This window comes from Trichechus manatus, unplaced genomic scaffold, assembly GCF_000243295.1.
Source record: "Trichechus manatus latirostris isolate Lorelei unplaced genomic scaffold, TriManLat1.0 scaffold00062, whole genome shotgun sequence".
Lineage (NCBI taxonomy): Eukaryota > Metazoa > Chordata > Mammalia > Sirenia > Trichechidae > Trichechus > Trichechus manatus.
The window spans coordinates 4565716-4580458 of NW_004443998.1; the positions used below are offsets into that span (position 1 = coordinate 4565716).

At 39.3% G+C, this 14743-nt stretch overlaps 1 protein-coding gene across 1 annotated transcript in view; it reads right to left on the minus strand.

Annotated features, from left to right (window-relative positions):
- The window catches only part of GMPS (guanine monophosphate synthase), a gene marked incomplete at its 5' end in the record, with an annotated part of 43413 nt that extends 32366 nt beyond the window's left edge, over window positions 1-11047 (minus strand). Inside the window, 2 exons of the mRNA XM_023733843.1 lie at window positions 6649-6763; window positions 10860-11047. Of these exons, the coding sequence (XP_023589611.1) occupies window positions 6649-6763; window positions 10860-11047 (303 nt within the window). The remainder of the gene's footprint in view (window positions 1-6648; window positions 6764-10859) is intronic.
- Between the last annotated feature and the right edge of the window lie 3696 nt (window positions 11048-14743).

The window sequence follows — 14743 nt, forward strand, 5'->3', positions numbered from 1 at the left end:
GACAACAAGAAGAGCTATGGTCCCAACACTAAAAAACCAAACAAACCCATTGTCCTCAAGTTGATTCCAACTCACAGCGACCTACAGGACACAGCAGAACTGCCCCATGGGGTTTCCAAGAAGGGGCTAGTAAATTCGAACTGCCAACCTTTTGGTTAGCAGCCGACCTCTTAAACACTGCACCACTAGGGCTCCTGTACCAGGACTATACAGGTATAAGTTACTCCGAACTATTTAATCTTTCGCTACAAAGAACAGTCTGAAAGCCTGCATGAGGCTGTGCTGTGGAAACAGGATAAGCAAGAAATCTGGACTCATTTGTTCAAATCCCAGACTCCTACAGACTCTTATATTCCAAATGGTCTCTTCATTTCGCCCCTCCTTGTGTCAATCAACTTTCTTTTCTTATTCATCATTTACGTATGCCCCCAAACTCCCACACCAAACAAACAGACACAATTTTCCAATATAGTATCTGCACTGATGCAATCACTTCAGCTCAGCTTGGTACGTATGCTCCACAACACGTGTCATGGGATGCCTGCTGTAATGATGCCTGATGCAGGCTGACCCAGCACCCAGCAGAGAGAGCTGGGTAGACGTTCATCCTTACAATTAACAGTGGCATATTCTTCAAAACCAGCAACAACTGCTGCTTTCTGTATTCTCAGACATTCACAATCAACTTCACCACAATCAAGGTTGGGCAAGTCCAGTAAAGAAACCTGATGCCCTTTGTTTAACACAGTATTTCCCAAGCTGAAAAGTTACACCAAACACTTTCTGCAGCACATCTGTTCACATACAGTTTAGGGAACACTGCTGCCACACAATCATCCCCTGGCCTCTGTCCTGCCCGTGTCCAGTCTACGCAGACTCTATACATCTACCAAGGTCAGGTAGTAAAATGCAAATATCATTGTGTTCGTCCAAGATTAAATTCTTCACTGGCTAGGTTCTAGTGTCTACAACAGGGATTGGCAGACGTTTTCTAACAGGCCGGAGAGTAAATATTTTCGCCTTAGCAGGCCTGACTCTTCATACCTGTCTCTGCAGCAACTGTTCAACTCTGCCACGTGGCGCAAAAACAGCCACAGACAACTACTTAAAAAAGTGGGCATGGCTCTTTCCCAATAAAACTTTATTTACGGACATGAAATTTGAATTTCATATAATTTTCAAGTATCATCATTCTGGTTTTTAGTCTTTTCCAATCACTTACAAATATTAGAACCATTCTGTCTGCAGGTGCTTACAAGCACAAGCAGCAGGCCGGACTTGGCCTCCAAGCTGTACTTTGCTGGTTCCTAATCTACAGGACAGAGTCCAAGTCCTTTCTACTGAATACAACACTTTCCACTGGGTGGGCTCTACCTAATCTTTGCTTTCACTGCCCAGCTTCCCCCCATTCTCTACGCCAGTGATTCCAAACTAGTATGATTACAAAAACAGACCACGTTCTCTCTCCCATGCCTTCTGGCCTCTTCACAACCCCTGGGATCTAGCAAAGTATGAGGCTTAGAGCAGTCACTCAAGTGTGCTGAATGAAAAATGAATGCCTTTTTATCTTCAATGAACATTGTCTACCTCTGCCTCCCCTAATTTGCAGCCCTTAATTAGAAGACAGCTGAAAGATCAAAATAACCTAAGTTGTTGGTACTCTATATAAATTAAGAGTCCAAAATGTCTAACTGAAGGCCTCCACAAATCTAAGGAGCCTACAGTAGAATTTAAAGTTATCTCACCTGCTAAGGCAGCTTTTGTGCTTATTTTTTGGTTCCCGACTATGTTACTTCAGGTTGAAGGTGCAAGGAGTTGAGCATCCAGCTGAGTTTATGTTTGAATAAAACAATGTACTTTCTTTCTAAATTTTTATTTGAATATTCTATTTTGACTTAAAAAATGGTTTCCAGATGGATTCCTGATAAACTCAAGTGCCTCAAAGAAATCCCAACAGTACTGCAGGTCTACCACCCCAATCAAGTCAGCTCCTCTTTTATCTGTCTTACATGCCAAGGTTTTACGAAATAAGGTTTAGACTGGGGAGTGTGAAAGGGGAGGAATTCTGCTAATAAATATAATTTGAGTAAACCTGGTAGGGGTGTATAAAGAAGCCAAGTGAAACCATTAAGAGTGAACAGACAAGTAACAATCTGGAAGCTATCTCGAATATACATAATCGGCAAAAGTTTAGTATCTAGCATATATAAAGAACTACCACAACATACACACACACACACACACACACACACACACACACACACACACAGACACACAGACACACACAGACACAGACACACACACACACACAGAGACACAGACACAGACACACACACACACACAAAGGCAATTCAATAGAGACATGGTGAAAGTCATAAACTGGCTTTTACAGCAAAGCAGTTACAAATGGTAAATAAACATGAATCTATAACGAGGAAAAAAAAATTTAACACCTCCTCAGACAGGTACACACACACAAAAATCTGACCATGGGTTGACAGGGCTATAGAGCAGAAGACATTTTTGTATACTGATGTGGGAATGCAAATTGGGAGGGAATCAGTCATTACTTAATGAAGCTGAAGATGTGCATGATCCATCCTTTCCATTCCTGGTTAACCTAGAGAAAACTCTGTATGTATAACACCAGGAGACAGGTACAAAAATGTTCATGATGATATTATCTATAATAGTAAAAAACTAGAAGATCACCACCAACAGTGGAATGAACAATTAATTTCTACTATATTCAAACAAGAGCCCTGGTGGCACAATCGTTAAGAGCTCAGCTTCTAACCAAAAGGTCGGTAGTTCAAATTCACCAGCTACTCCTTGGAAACCCTACAGGGCAGTTCTACTCTGTCCTACAGGGTCGCTATGAGTCGGAATTGACTCAATGGCAATGAGTTTGGTTTGGTTTTTTTTGGTATATTCAAACAAGACATTGAATAGTAAAAATGAATAACTTACAATTAAATCAATCAATGTGAATGAATCTCAAAAACAATGTTGAATAAAAATAATATATACAGTATGTTTTCATTTACATAAAGGCAAAAGGGGAAAACTAAATAATGTATTATTTAGGGATATAAACATAAAATAATAAAATCAGGACAGTGTTTACCTCTGGTGGGGAAAAGGAATGTGGAAGAAGAAAGGCATAAAGGAAATTTCAAAAGCTTTGCTAACATTCTATTTCTCACGCTGGCTGGGTGGCAGGAGTAAATGGGTAATGGAGGTAAAAGAGGCAATTGAGCAGGACAGACCTCCTTCTTAGCAGAGAATTACCTAAAAGCAATCAGAAAGGCTGTCGGGAGAGTTCAGTTAGTGGGAGGAGTTGGTACATGAGACACTGAAGATTATTAAAATACCAGAACATCATGAGGGGCAGGAGCACACACTAGAGTGAGACCTTTTGTGCTAAAATGACCAACTATTAGTCACTAAGAAGTGGCAGTCCTTTACAAACAGCCTATTAGCTAGATGGCACCATGTACATCAATACCTTATGGAAAGGCAACAATTTCTATCCAAAGAACCAGTATCAGCTATTGTCCTGCTATGAACGTTCAGATGAAAGGCAAAATATTTTATACATTTAACACACATTTTGCAATCATAAGATACCCTAATCAATTACAGAAACATGTGGCCTTACAATTATATGGGGTGGGGCTGATAATGGGAAAACATGGAGCCACCATCGTTTTAATTAAGGGAGTCTTTTCCAGACTAATTCCACCATAAATGGGTTCTAAAAAGGTATCTTGTGACACTCTTCCTTAAAGTATGTTGTAATGCCTCCCAGTATAATAAAAATCACTTATTTATAAGTTTGTTATATAATCAACATTGACACTCTTGGCAAGGAAGATCAGTAAATTATGTAAATACATTGCATCCCAGAGCAAAGGTATACTAAAGAAAAAAAGTGAGCCAATTTCCAACATTCAACTCCATCAGGATGCAATCTCTTCTAATAAAATATATTTACCTTAGGATACAAAGTGAAAAAATCTAAAAATAACTGTTGACATAAAGTTATTACCTAAGTCAAACTCCATCACTATTTAGGCTTTTCATAGAACATTAAAGCGGGGGGAATCCTTCACTATAAAACACTTACTGCCTAGAGAAGAAAATATGCATGTTTGTAGTTTGTACTTTATATAATTTGAGACAATATTTCCTCTAAATCAAAGTAGAAAACCGTAACAAATAATTAGCAAGAACCAAATCTGATATTGTTGTTTCAGGCCAATGATTTACATGATCCTCTGCTCTGGGTTATCAAGAATAGGATAATAAAAACATTCCCATTCGTAAGTGAACATTGATTTATATTTCCTTCCTCCACAGAAAGCTCCAGAGCCAACAAGAAGAGGAAAATATATTGATTTGTCACCTTCTGCTTTTTAAAATGCTTCCCTTTGTGCAATGTTCATATTAAAGCATAAGTCTCAACCAAATTGTTTTAAAATTAAAAAAAAAAAAAAGACATCCTGCTTTGCCCACTTACTAGACTTTCAAATTGTCCTCACTTCAAGGGCTTAAAACAACTCAACCATTGGGAGAGATGAATACAACATCTTTATTATTAAGCCATACATTCAAGAAATTGAAAATTATCAGGTAATTCTCAGTAATTAATTAGGAAGGATCAGAATATTATGAGGAAATTTAAAACCTTGATATTTTAATTAACATCAATTCCATTCTGGTCGATTAGAGTCTCACAATTAGATCAGGTCCACTTCTTATCTGACCATGTCCTTGCCTTTGTGCTAAAGCCAAAAGGTAGGCAGAAGGAAAAAGAGGTCAAGACAATTCTCAAACTGAACAAGTCAATCTGTGTGCATGTATATTAATTTGGCCATTTTTATCACAGCAGAAACCCCTAAGTTAAAAAAAATTAAGGGTCTTGCTTCTGGTACTAACCAGAATACCACAACGGAACACCCTAACATTTCAATTAACTATAATTCAGGGAATACTTTCCCAGCTACTCAATTTTTAGATGCTCTTGTTAAATAAGATATATTATTAAAAATTGTCTTAACTAGACAACAACCACTGATAAAGCTTCTTAAACATCTTTCTATTCCTACCTCGTTAGTAAATAGGTTTTACGGAATAAAATCATTCTTTGGTAAGCGAGAATCTAGAACGCAACTGGCGAAGCACTGTCTTTCTATCATCCTATTCAAGAGCCCTGGTGGTGCAGTGGTTACGAACTCAGGCTGCGCTAACCAAAAGGCTGGCAGTTAGACTCCACCAGCCACTCCTTGGGAACTCTATGGGGCGGCGCTGCTCGACTCTATAGGGTCACCATGAGTCGGCATCAACTCAACGGCAACCAGTTTGGTGTTTTGTTTTGTTTTTTTTAATTCAAAAAACTATATTCTACTTATCTGATAAACCTATACTATTTAAAAATAAAGTAAGCAAAAAAGGTGTCGGAGCAGCAAAAACAGATTTCTAAACATAAAACTCACAGAGGAGTACCTTATCTCAAGATCTCAATTAGTCCTTATTTATTCTTGTTTTTGATACAACTCCAAGATACACATATTTATTAATGAACTTCACAATGGAAACACCTGGCAGACAAAGGCAACGTCATCGGTAATGGCACAAATGGACATCGTGTGCCTCCCGACGAGATGCTGTAAGCACAGCATCGCTTCTGTGGCACGCCTGCCAAAAACACACAATCTGACTCTAATTAGGAGGAAACAGCAGACAAACCAACACTGAGGGATCATCCACCAAGTGACCAGCCTGTTCGTTTCTAAGAACTGTCAAGGTCATGAAAGACAGAGAAAGACGAGGAACTATTCCAGACTGAAGGAGTCTAAACAACATGCCAGCTAAATGCAACCCACGGTCCTGGATTAGATCCTGGAGCTAAAAAGGACATTTAATAAGACAACAGTAAAATCTGACGGCAGTCTGGATGAAATGCTAACACCGAATCAACACTAACTTTCTGATATCGATGGCTGTATTGTAGTTTTATAAGAGTGTCCTGGACTTGGGAAATAAAACAAGTAACGAGGCATTATGTCTGCAACTTACTCGCAAATGGTTCAAAAATGTTAACAACTAGGGAACTGAATAAAGGTATACAGGAGCTCTGTGCACTATTTCTGCAACTCTTATGTAAATTTGAATGTCCAAGTTTTTTTTAAATGGACAGTGTTTTGTGGTGTGAAGTAGTGTAGTTAAGTTTTCTGAGAATAGATTCCCAGTCAGGTCAGTTCTGCTATACTAGGGTAAACAAACAAACAAAACCAAACCCACTGCCATAGAGTAAAGCTAATAGCAACCCTATAGGTCAGAGTATAACTGCCCAATAGGGTTTTTCCAAGCTATAATCTTTATAGGAGCAGACCTCCACGTCTTTCTCTCATGAAGCGGCTGGTGGGTTTGAACCGCCAACTTTTCACTGCGCCACCAGGGCTCCTTTATACTAATGTAATAACCCGTAATCAGTTGTAATATACACGAATGATCTCATCAGTCAGATATCCTAAATATTCTTAAAGGCAGAAAATACTAACACAGTGTTAAAGTCACAAACCCTCAGGCAAAATAAATGTAAAATAGAATGTAAGTCAACCCTCAGGCAAATCCATGAAGTACCTGCATGCCATAGCAAATTCCGAGAACAGGTTTGCCAATAGTGAATATCGCGGGGTCAAACCAGGGCGCATCTTCTGCATACACGGAATTCGGTCCTCCAGAGATGATGACAGCACTGCGGATTTAAGAAAGGGTCAGTGAAGAATCTCACCCCTACCTCTGACAGAGTCTACGCCTTCCCTCCTGTGCAACACTGACCCACCCACTCCCGTCCAGTCGATTCCGATTCGCAGTGACTCTACAGGACAGAGAAGAACTGCCCCACAGGGTTTCCAAGGCTGTAATCTTTACGGAAGCAGACTGCCACATCTTTCTCCCACGGAACGGCTGGTAGGTTCAAACCACCGACATTTCGTTTGGCAGCCAAGTGCTTTAACCACCACACTACCAGGGACCCTTTGTACCACTGAACCAAAAAAAAACCAAACCCACTGCCACTGAGTCGATTCCAAGGAGCGGTTGTTGGATTCAAACTGCTGACCTATTGCTGTAACCACTGCACCACCAGGGCTCCCTTGTACCACTGAGGGAGACTCAAATACAGAGTCAGTGATTTTGTTAATATTTTCAGTATGCTGGAACAGATCCAGATTCTATCACAGCTTATTAATGCCCTCCTACACAGCTTAACTATTTTTACTCTATTGCAATGTTTGGAAGTCTGTCAATTCAACATTAACTTGTTAATAAGCACCAACTTCCAAATATGTAAATACCAGTGTTCGTATCTGTGAAGGTTAGCGTGAACTCGTCTCTGCTGTTTTCCTCATCAATGGAGAAGTGGGAATTCTGAAGACAGAAAATGTAAGCATTTGGGGCGCCTAGGACACTTAGTTAAATAAGAAAAGCAGGCCACAGAGGATGACATAGAAGGTGTTATTAAGGCCCGGATGGCTCAAAGCAAAATACAACGAAGGTGGCAGAATGCGAAGTACAGATACCTAACTTTGCCTGTTTCAAACCTGTTAACATTCCCAACAGTTTTCCCTGAGGCCCGTGAAAGGAAGCTATATGCCTCAGAACTCAGCCACATTCCACTTTACAGAGCATTCTATCAGTCCAACTAGAGCTGTAAAAGAAGCTACAAACAAAAGGCCTATGTTCCTCAAGGGGCCACTGATAGATCTTATTTGGCCCTTAGCATTTACTGAAACACATTTTAATATTTGCAGATTTCTCTCCCGGACACCCTTTTGACTCTGAACAGAAGTCACTCCCGAGGTTCACCCTTCAGCAAAACATAAGACAGGCCCATAAAACAAAACGAGACTAAAAGGGGCACACGAGCCTGGGGGCAAGGACAAGACGGCAGGAGGGGACAGGAAAGCTGGTAGCAGGGAACCCAAGGTCGAGAAGAGAGAGTTGACATGTCGTGGGGTTGGCAACCAATGTCACAAAACAATATATGTATTAATTGTGTAATGAGAAACCAATATGCTCTGTAAACCTTCATCTATAGTATAATTTTAAAAAAGGTAAAAAAAAATTCCAGACTTCTGGGCTTTCTTTAGGCAAAAATGGGAAGAAAAATCTAGCAACACTGGGCCTTCACCTCTCCATGTTTGCAAACAGTGGGAACTGTGGTGGCAGCTGGTCCCTTCAGACCACACGCACACTCACACAATGTGGCACACTTACAAACTTCACTCAGCTTAGGGTACCCTCCAATCCAACTTCAGTTTGAATCTGCAGAATTCCTGACTTACACTGTATTTCTAAAAGAAAATGCACTCCAAATCTAACCAAATCTGCTTACTAACAAATTTGGATTACAATTCACTTTTTAGTTAATGGCTACCTACCATGTAAAAGCATACAAAATATATTGCTAGGCTTATAATACATCCAGAAGCATAATGTAACAAAAATCAAACTCATAAAAATTACTCAGCAAGCTAGGACATTTTTTAAATTTAGTGAGCTGAAAGGCCCCACCCTTTGAACTTTATATGAGTAACATGAGATATGGTGTATACCAAAAACTAAACCCACTACCGTGGAGTCGATTCTGACTCATCCTGACCCTATAGGACAGGGAACTGCCCCACAGGGTTTCCAAGGTTGTCATCTTTATGGAAGTGGACTGTCACATCTTTCTCCCACAGAACAGCTGGTGGGTTCAAACTACCGACCTTTCAGTTAGCAGCTGAGTGCTTTAACCACTGGCCTCCAGGGCTCTCTATCTCCTACAAAAGAGCGACTGAGGACAACCTACTCAAACAGTAAACATGCATCTTTAAGATAACAACCATAAAGGGCTATGGGGTTAGATCTAAGGGTAGATCTGCAAGTTAGCTCCTCAAAAAAGTAGAAGCTGAAATTCTATACAGCACACTTCATAATCAAAATCGCTAGAAACTCCCTATGTTATATTTAGTTTTATGAAGGATAACCACCGTGAGGCTGCCCAGCAGCCCTCATTAATCTGCTAAACAACCCAAGGCCGTAAGACGCTTAGTGCTGTTTTAAAAAATGCGATGGGCTTAGGCAAGTCTGAAACTCAAGCAGTACTTAAACCAATTAGGAAAATTCTCATCTCAACATATCTTGAGAAGAGCTAATCGTGCTTTATAGTCTTCTATTATATTTCCACCCTGCTATTTTGAAACTAACTTACAATTACCAGGTCCAGTAAGTCATTCTGCTGGCAATTGTGTCAATCAGGCAGTTCAAGGTTCTACAAGCAGGTAGGTTAAGAGGTCCCTAGTGTCACAAAATGAATAATTATTCTAGAAAAAGGGTGATCAAATGGATAGCTCAGCAGAAACGATTACAGTAATAAAAGCACGGTGCTATAGTTCCTATACCCTATTACAGAAAAGAAGCTGTAGGCACAAATAGGGCCTAGCAACTGTTTATGATCAGGTACAAGCACAGTGACCAAAAAAGAAAAACAACTGGACTTCCACTGCCAAGTATTTGGCTACCTATTCCGAAACATTTAGTCTGGGTTAGTTTTCTGGGGATTTGTTTGTTTATCTGGCATTTATTTGTTTTTGGGGGGGAGGGTGGTAGAGCGCAGATCTGACACAGACCAAAAGGCTCCCCATTCCAATTCCTTGCACAGTTCTTTGATCCTTCTCAGGCTGGTTCTCACTAGTAATCAAGACCTCTACTAATCAAGTTCTCACTATTAATCAAGACTGCTACTAATCAAGTTCTCACTAGTAATCAGATAAACCTCACGGTCCCGTCTTACTCTAAAATTCTACAGCTTGAAAAAGACAATTATTTTTATCTGAATCTCAAGACTAGAACAAAATTAAATTTGAACCTGCTTTTTCTAATGTCCAATTCTCTATTTCAGAACTGGGGGCACAGTGGCTAAGAGCTTGGCTGCTAACCAAAAGGTCAGCAGTTCGATTCCACCAGCTGCTCCCTGGAAACCCTATAGGGCAGTTCTACTCCGTCCTGTAGGGTTGTTATGAGTTGGAATCAACTCATCGGCAATGGGTTTGGTTTGGTTTATAATTCCAGAACTAAAAAATCACAGGATAATGAATATATATCTATGAAGTCTTAAAAGTTTCTTTTACCTATTTTCCCACTGGAAAAAAATTATGTTTTAAGAAAAATAAATCATATTTTGGGAGAAGCACAGCATGTCTAATATTAAGGTTTAAGAGCAGTTAGGGACAAAAATTGCAGTTGCTTGCCTCTGAAAAATATTTTTAATAAAGAAAGAACATTAATTCCATAAGAAAAGGTAGAGCTTTAACTAGAAATAGCTGTTAAAGGAAGAAACACAAGCTTAAAATCAATATAATTGCATAATATAATTAATATAAGAATTATCTTATGTTAGCCACAAGAAATCTCTCATAGAAGCTAGACTAGCGATCAAGAGGCTCATCTAATACAGAATTCCTCTCTTTTGAGTACTCTACTCAACTTCTTGCGTATTTTCCTTTGATTAAAAGCTTTGCAATGAAAGAACACATGACCATAACAGCTCCATCTAACTCCTAGGAAACATCAAACACTCAAACACTACGTTCTTATAATTGTGCAGTTAAAAGTAAGGTAACCTTCTTAACTGAAAAGCTTATGCTTCTTCTTTAATTTTTTTTCATCAGAGCCATGGGAAATTTCTTGTAAAACAGTTGCGTATCTTATTTTCACAGAAAAATCCAGTGCCCGAGCAAATTAATAATAAAATACCCGACAATCTAAGCTTAGTCTCTTCAGGAAAACATCAGTGAAAAGCCTACCGGAATCCTTGCTCTTTGATGGCGAATGCCGGTGTCTCCAAGGGGAAGATTTCCGACTGCACGAACAGCTCCCTCACCCTTCGGTCTATGACTTTCCCATACTGAGCGCCAGCATCCAGGATGACTACAGCTCCTTCGTAGGTGTGGTGGCCATCCTTAAGGTCTCCACCAGCATTTTCCAGCTGCAAATATTAATACAAACAGCTTCTTAATTATGAAGATTAGACCTATTTTTTTAAAATGGTGGGTTACTGTCTGCTCCAAAAATGCACAGAAACAAAAACTATTAACTTAGGACTTTCTAAGTTACCAATTCAAAACACTCCTTTTAAAAGGAAGATTTTAATACATACCCACACAAGGCATACAGAAACACTTAAACTGAATAAAAGCTACCATTTATTGACCACATTAGACAGACAGACAGACACGCGCACAGACACACACATACATACACACACACACACACACACACACACACACACACACACACACACGGTACTGAAAACTTCACGTGTCTTATCTAATAATACAGTGAACGTACAACTCAGTTTTTCCAAAATATAGTCCTAGTTTATGTCTGTTAATCCGGCATTATTATTACTAGTGTCCCCTTTGAATCTCAAGTGTCCCAGTTCAGACAATAACTTCTACGGTTGTCCTACTGTCACAGCATTCCTATGAGGGAGGTACTAGGAGGACACTAAATGCTTTGTTGCTGGAGTATATCCACGTACAAATTAACCATATTCAGGTTTTTTCTATTACCCGAGAAAAATGATACATATACATATGCATCTAAGCCAAACCACCAAGAAAATTTTTTTTAATTTCTGTTGCGTACACTGATAACACTTCACTGAAAACCAGTTTTGCGAAATGTAAAATTTTTAATTAGGGGTGCTGAAATATTAACCTGGAATTGGCTTCAAAATAATGAAAGAGGGAGTAGGTGTGCATAAAGGAAACAGGACTGACCATGTATTGAATCACTGAAGTTGGATGATAAGTACAACATGTTCATTTTACTAGATCAGTCTCTATTTTGTTGTAATTTTTTTTCTTTTAAATTGTACAACATAAAAAGCTTTAAAATTTTGTTTATACCCTGTAAATCCACTTCAAGGAAGCATGTATAATATGATTCCATTTAGCTATATTTTGTGTAAAAGTGCAAGAGTAAACGCACATGTATGAAAAACAAAAGAGTGGATGAATACATACCAAATATCAACAGAAGCTGTACCCGAGTGACGAAACTACAGGCGATTTTTAAAAATTTTTCTCTAAGTGTAAAATCTGTCACACAAAAAATGTTTAAGCCAGTCTTTCAGCCACTTGAGTAACCCTTTCCATCCCTCTCCCCTCTCCGTTTACCTGCAAAAGTGAATGCAGACCTTGCCTACAACACCATGGCCACTTCATCTGCAATGAAGGAAAAGCAATTATCACAGCCAACTACAGACGAGGGCTCTAAAAGGAACCTAACCGTAGGCCAGAAAGAGTTACTCAGATCACAAAAAGGAAGGCATTAGTCACATGGACATTCAACAACCTATAAAATTCAAATCATACAAACACGCAGAAGCTTAGAGAACATGTTATTAGTACAAAAAACACTAAAGCTTTCTCCTTTCAGAACTCTGCCCTTAGTCTGAGTACACACACACACACACACACACACACACACACATTCCCTTTAAGGAATCTATTTTTTTAGATGTTCAAAGTATGTTTGAAAGACTACTACATTATCGTATAAACTTCTCAGACTCAGAACCATTATCATCTTCACAGTTTTCACCAAATGCAAGTACAACCTGTTTTTTTAACATTACAAGCCAAACTCTCAGTTTGTATGATTCTGATTTGCACAAATTTCACTTACCATGGTTTATACCATGATGTAGTTAACGAACACCAATCCCCAACAACACAGCTCAAATTTCGGTTACCATACAGTAACCGTGAATAACTGCATGAAGTACGAAATGCTGCCAACTCTTCGGCCCACAAATCACTACACCAATAACAAATGAGCATCATGATCAGTGACCAGTCCTGCCCCTTTCTTTCAAAGACTTTTAGTGATTACTCACTACACAACAGACAGCAAAGCATGCAGCAGTGCTGCCTCCTTGACTACCAATGATAAAACACAAGATAGGGAAAATCCAAAGGATTGGCCAAGAAAGATGAAAGGACAGCAAAGAAATGAAAAGTGACAATTCTGGAAGAATTAAATTAAGTTATAGAAGAAATCGCTGAAGTGGGAACGTTGACAGTGTCCCCCATTGGAGAAACTGCTGACAGAATGTTGACGCTGTTCACCATTTGAGACTCCAGATATGCGCAGCCAGAAGAATGTGGTGGAGGGGAAGTTATCAACATAAACGAGGAAAGAGGCTGGAAAACGATGAAGATGTCCCAGAAGTGACACGTGCAAAAAACTTTATATTAAAGGAATTCTTGGAGATAAACTCTGCAACACTGAGAGCACAACAATGTGAAATGCTGGACTCCGCCGCGGCACAGAAAAGATGCACAGGTAAGCACTGCTCGAAGTACTTTGATAAATTTTTTACAGAGAAATAAGACACTTCAATTTTCAATGTTTCTAATGTTTTAAATTATACTATACTAAATAAACATAAGTTTTAGTATTTCTCTATCCTTTTATAACAGTAAGAGTTTTTAATATTTTAACAAAAAAATGTAAAGGTTACAAAAACCATTGTAACTTCTCCACTGATTATTAAGATCACTTTGCCCAGTTGCAGCATGCACAGTCATTTTTATGGTCTGTCATGCGAAGTAAGGACTGTCTACATTTCTTTAAATAATGTTTACTCAAATGTATTTTTAAAAATTTTTTTTATACTTTTTTAAATAATTTTTAAAAACGTTCAACCACGTGACACTTGAGGTCACTGAGTAAATACTATGGATCCTTCCTTACACCTCACTTCTTTCTGCCTCAGCTATTAACCCTGCCTATCCAGCACACAGACAGCTTCAACAACTCGGGGGAAAGCAAAAAGGCCCCCAGTAATATAAACAAAGTTCCTTCTCCTCAAGAGCTTGAATCTATTTATTCCCCTTCACACACAGTTATAAAGTTTAATAATGAGACTTCCAAATCTTCGGCAGGTCAGAAAAGTACACTAATGGAAGAAAAAAAGGGGCTAGATGGTCCTATGAACAGTAAGGACAGATGAAAGCCAGTATCACAAGACAGAAAATCTATTACACCTATTTATAAAACTTTAAAAGACAAAAGCCTAGAGGTTTAAGGCTAACACCCCTCAACAGCCCTGAGATCATCATAATAAAATAAATGATGTTCGTGAAGATACCTTTTGAGGTCTCGAGAAAAGAACACATAGAAAACAATAAACTGTATTCAGCACCCTACTAAAGAAAAAGGTCTAAGAGGGATGTGGCAGATTCTGGGAAGGGAATGACACTGTTTGGGGATCTTCCTGAATCTTCGCATGATCACTGACCTAGAGAGCAAAACCAAAAACATCAAGGGCATTTACCATATAGCTAGATGACAAGTTATCCCCCCTAAGAATCCCAAAACACAAATGGGTAGAAACAAATCACCACAGCCACAAACCCTGAGGTTATGACAGCTACGTGGGAGAAACCAGACAGAAGCAACCAAGACAAGAGAATTCCAACACAGGGGAAAGCACAGCAGTCTGGGAACAGCAGCTGCACTAGGAGGTCAGTCCACTCCCATAGTGGGGAGGTGGCAAGGGACCCACAGTAAGGCCTAACGGGACCAGAGTGGTGAACTCTCAAAACTGGTCCAGCAGGGCGCCTTCCAGGACAGGGCCTACAATGAGGAGCGACCACTAGGAACAAAATCAACCTGA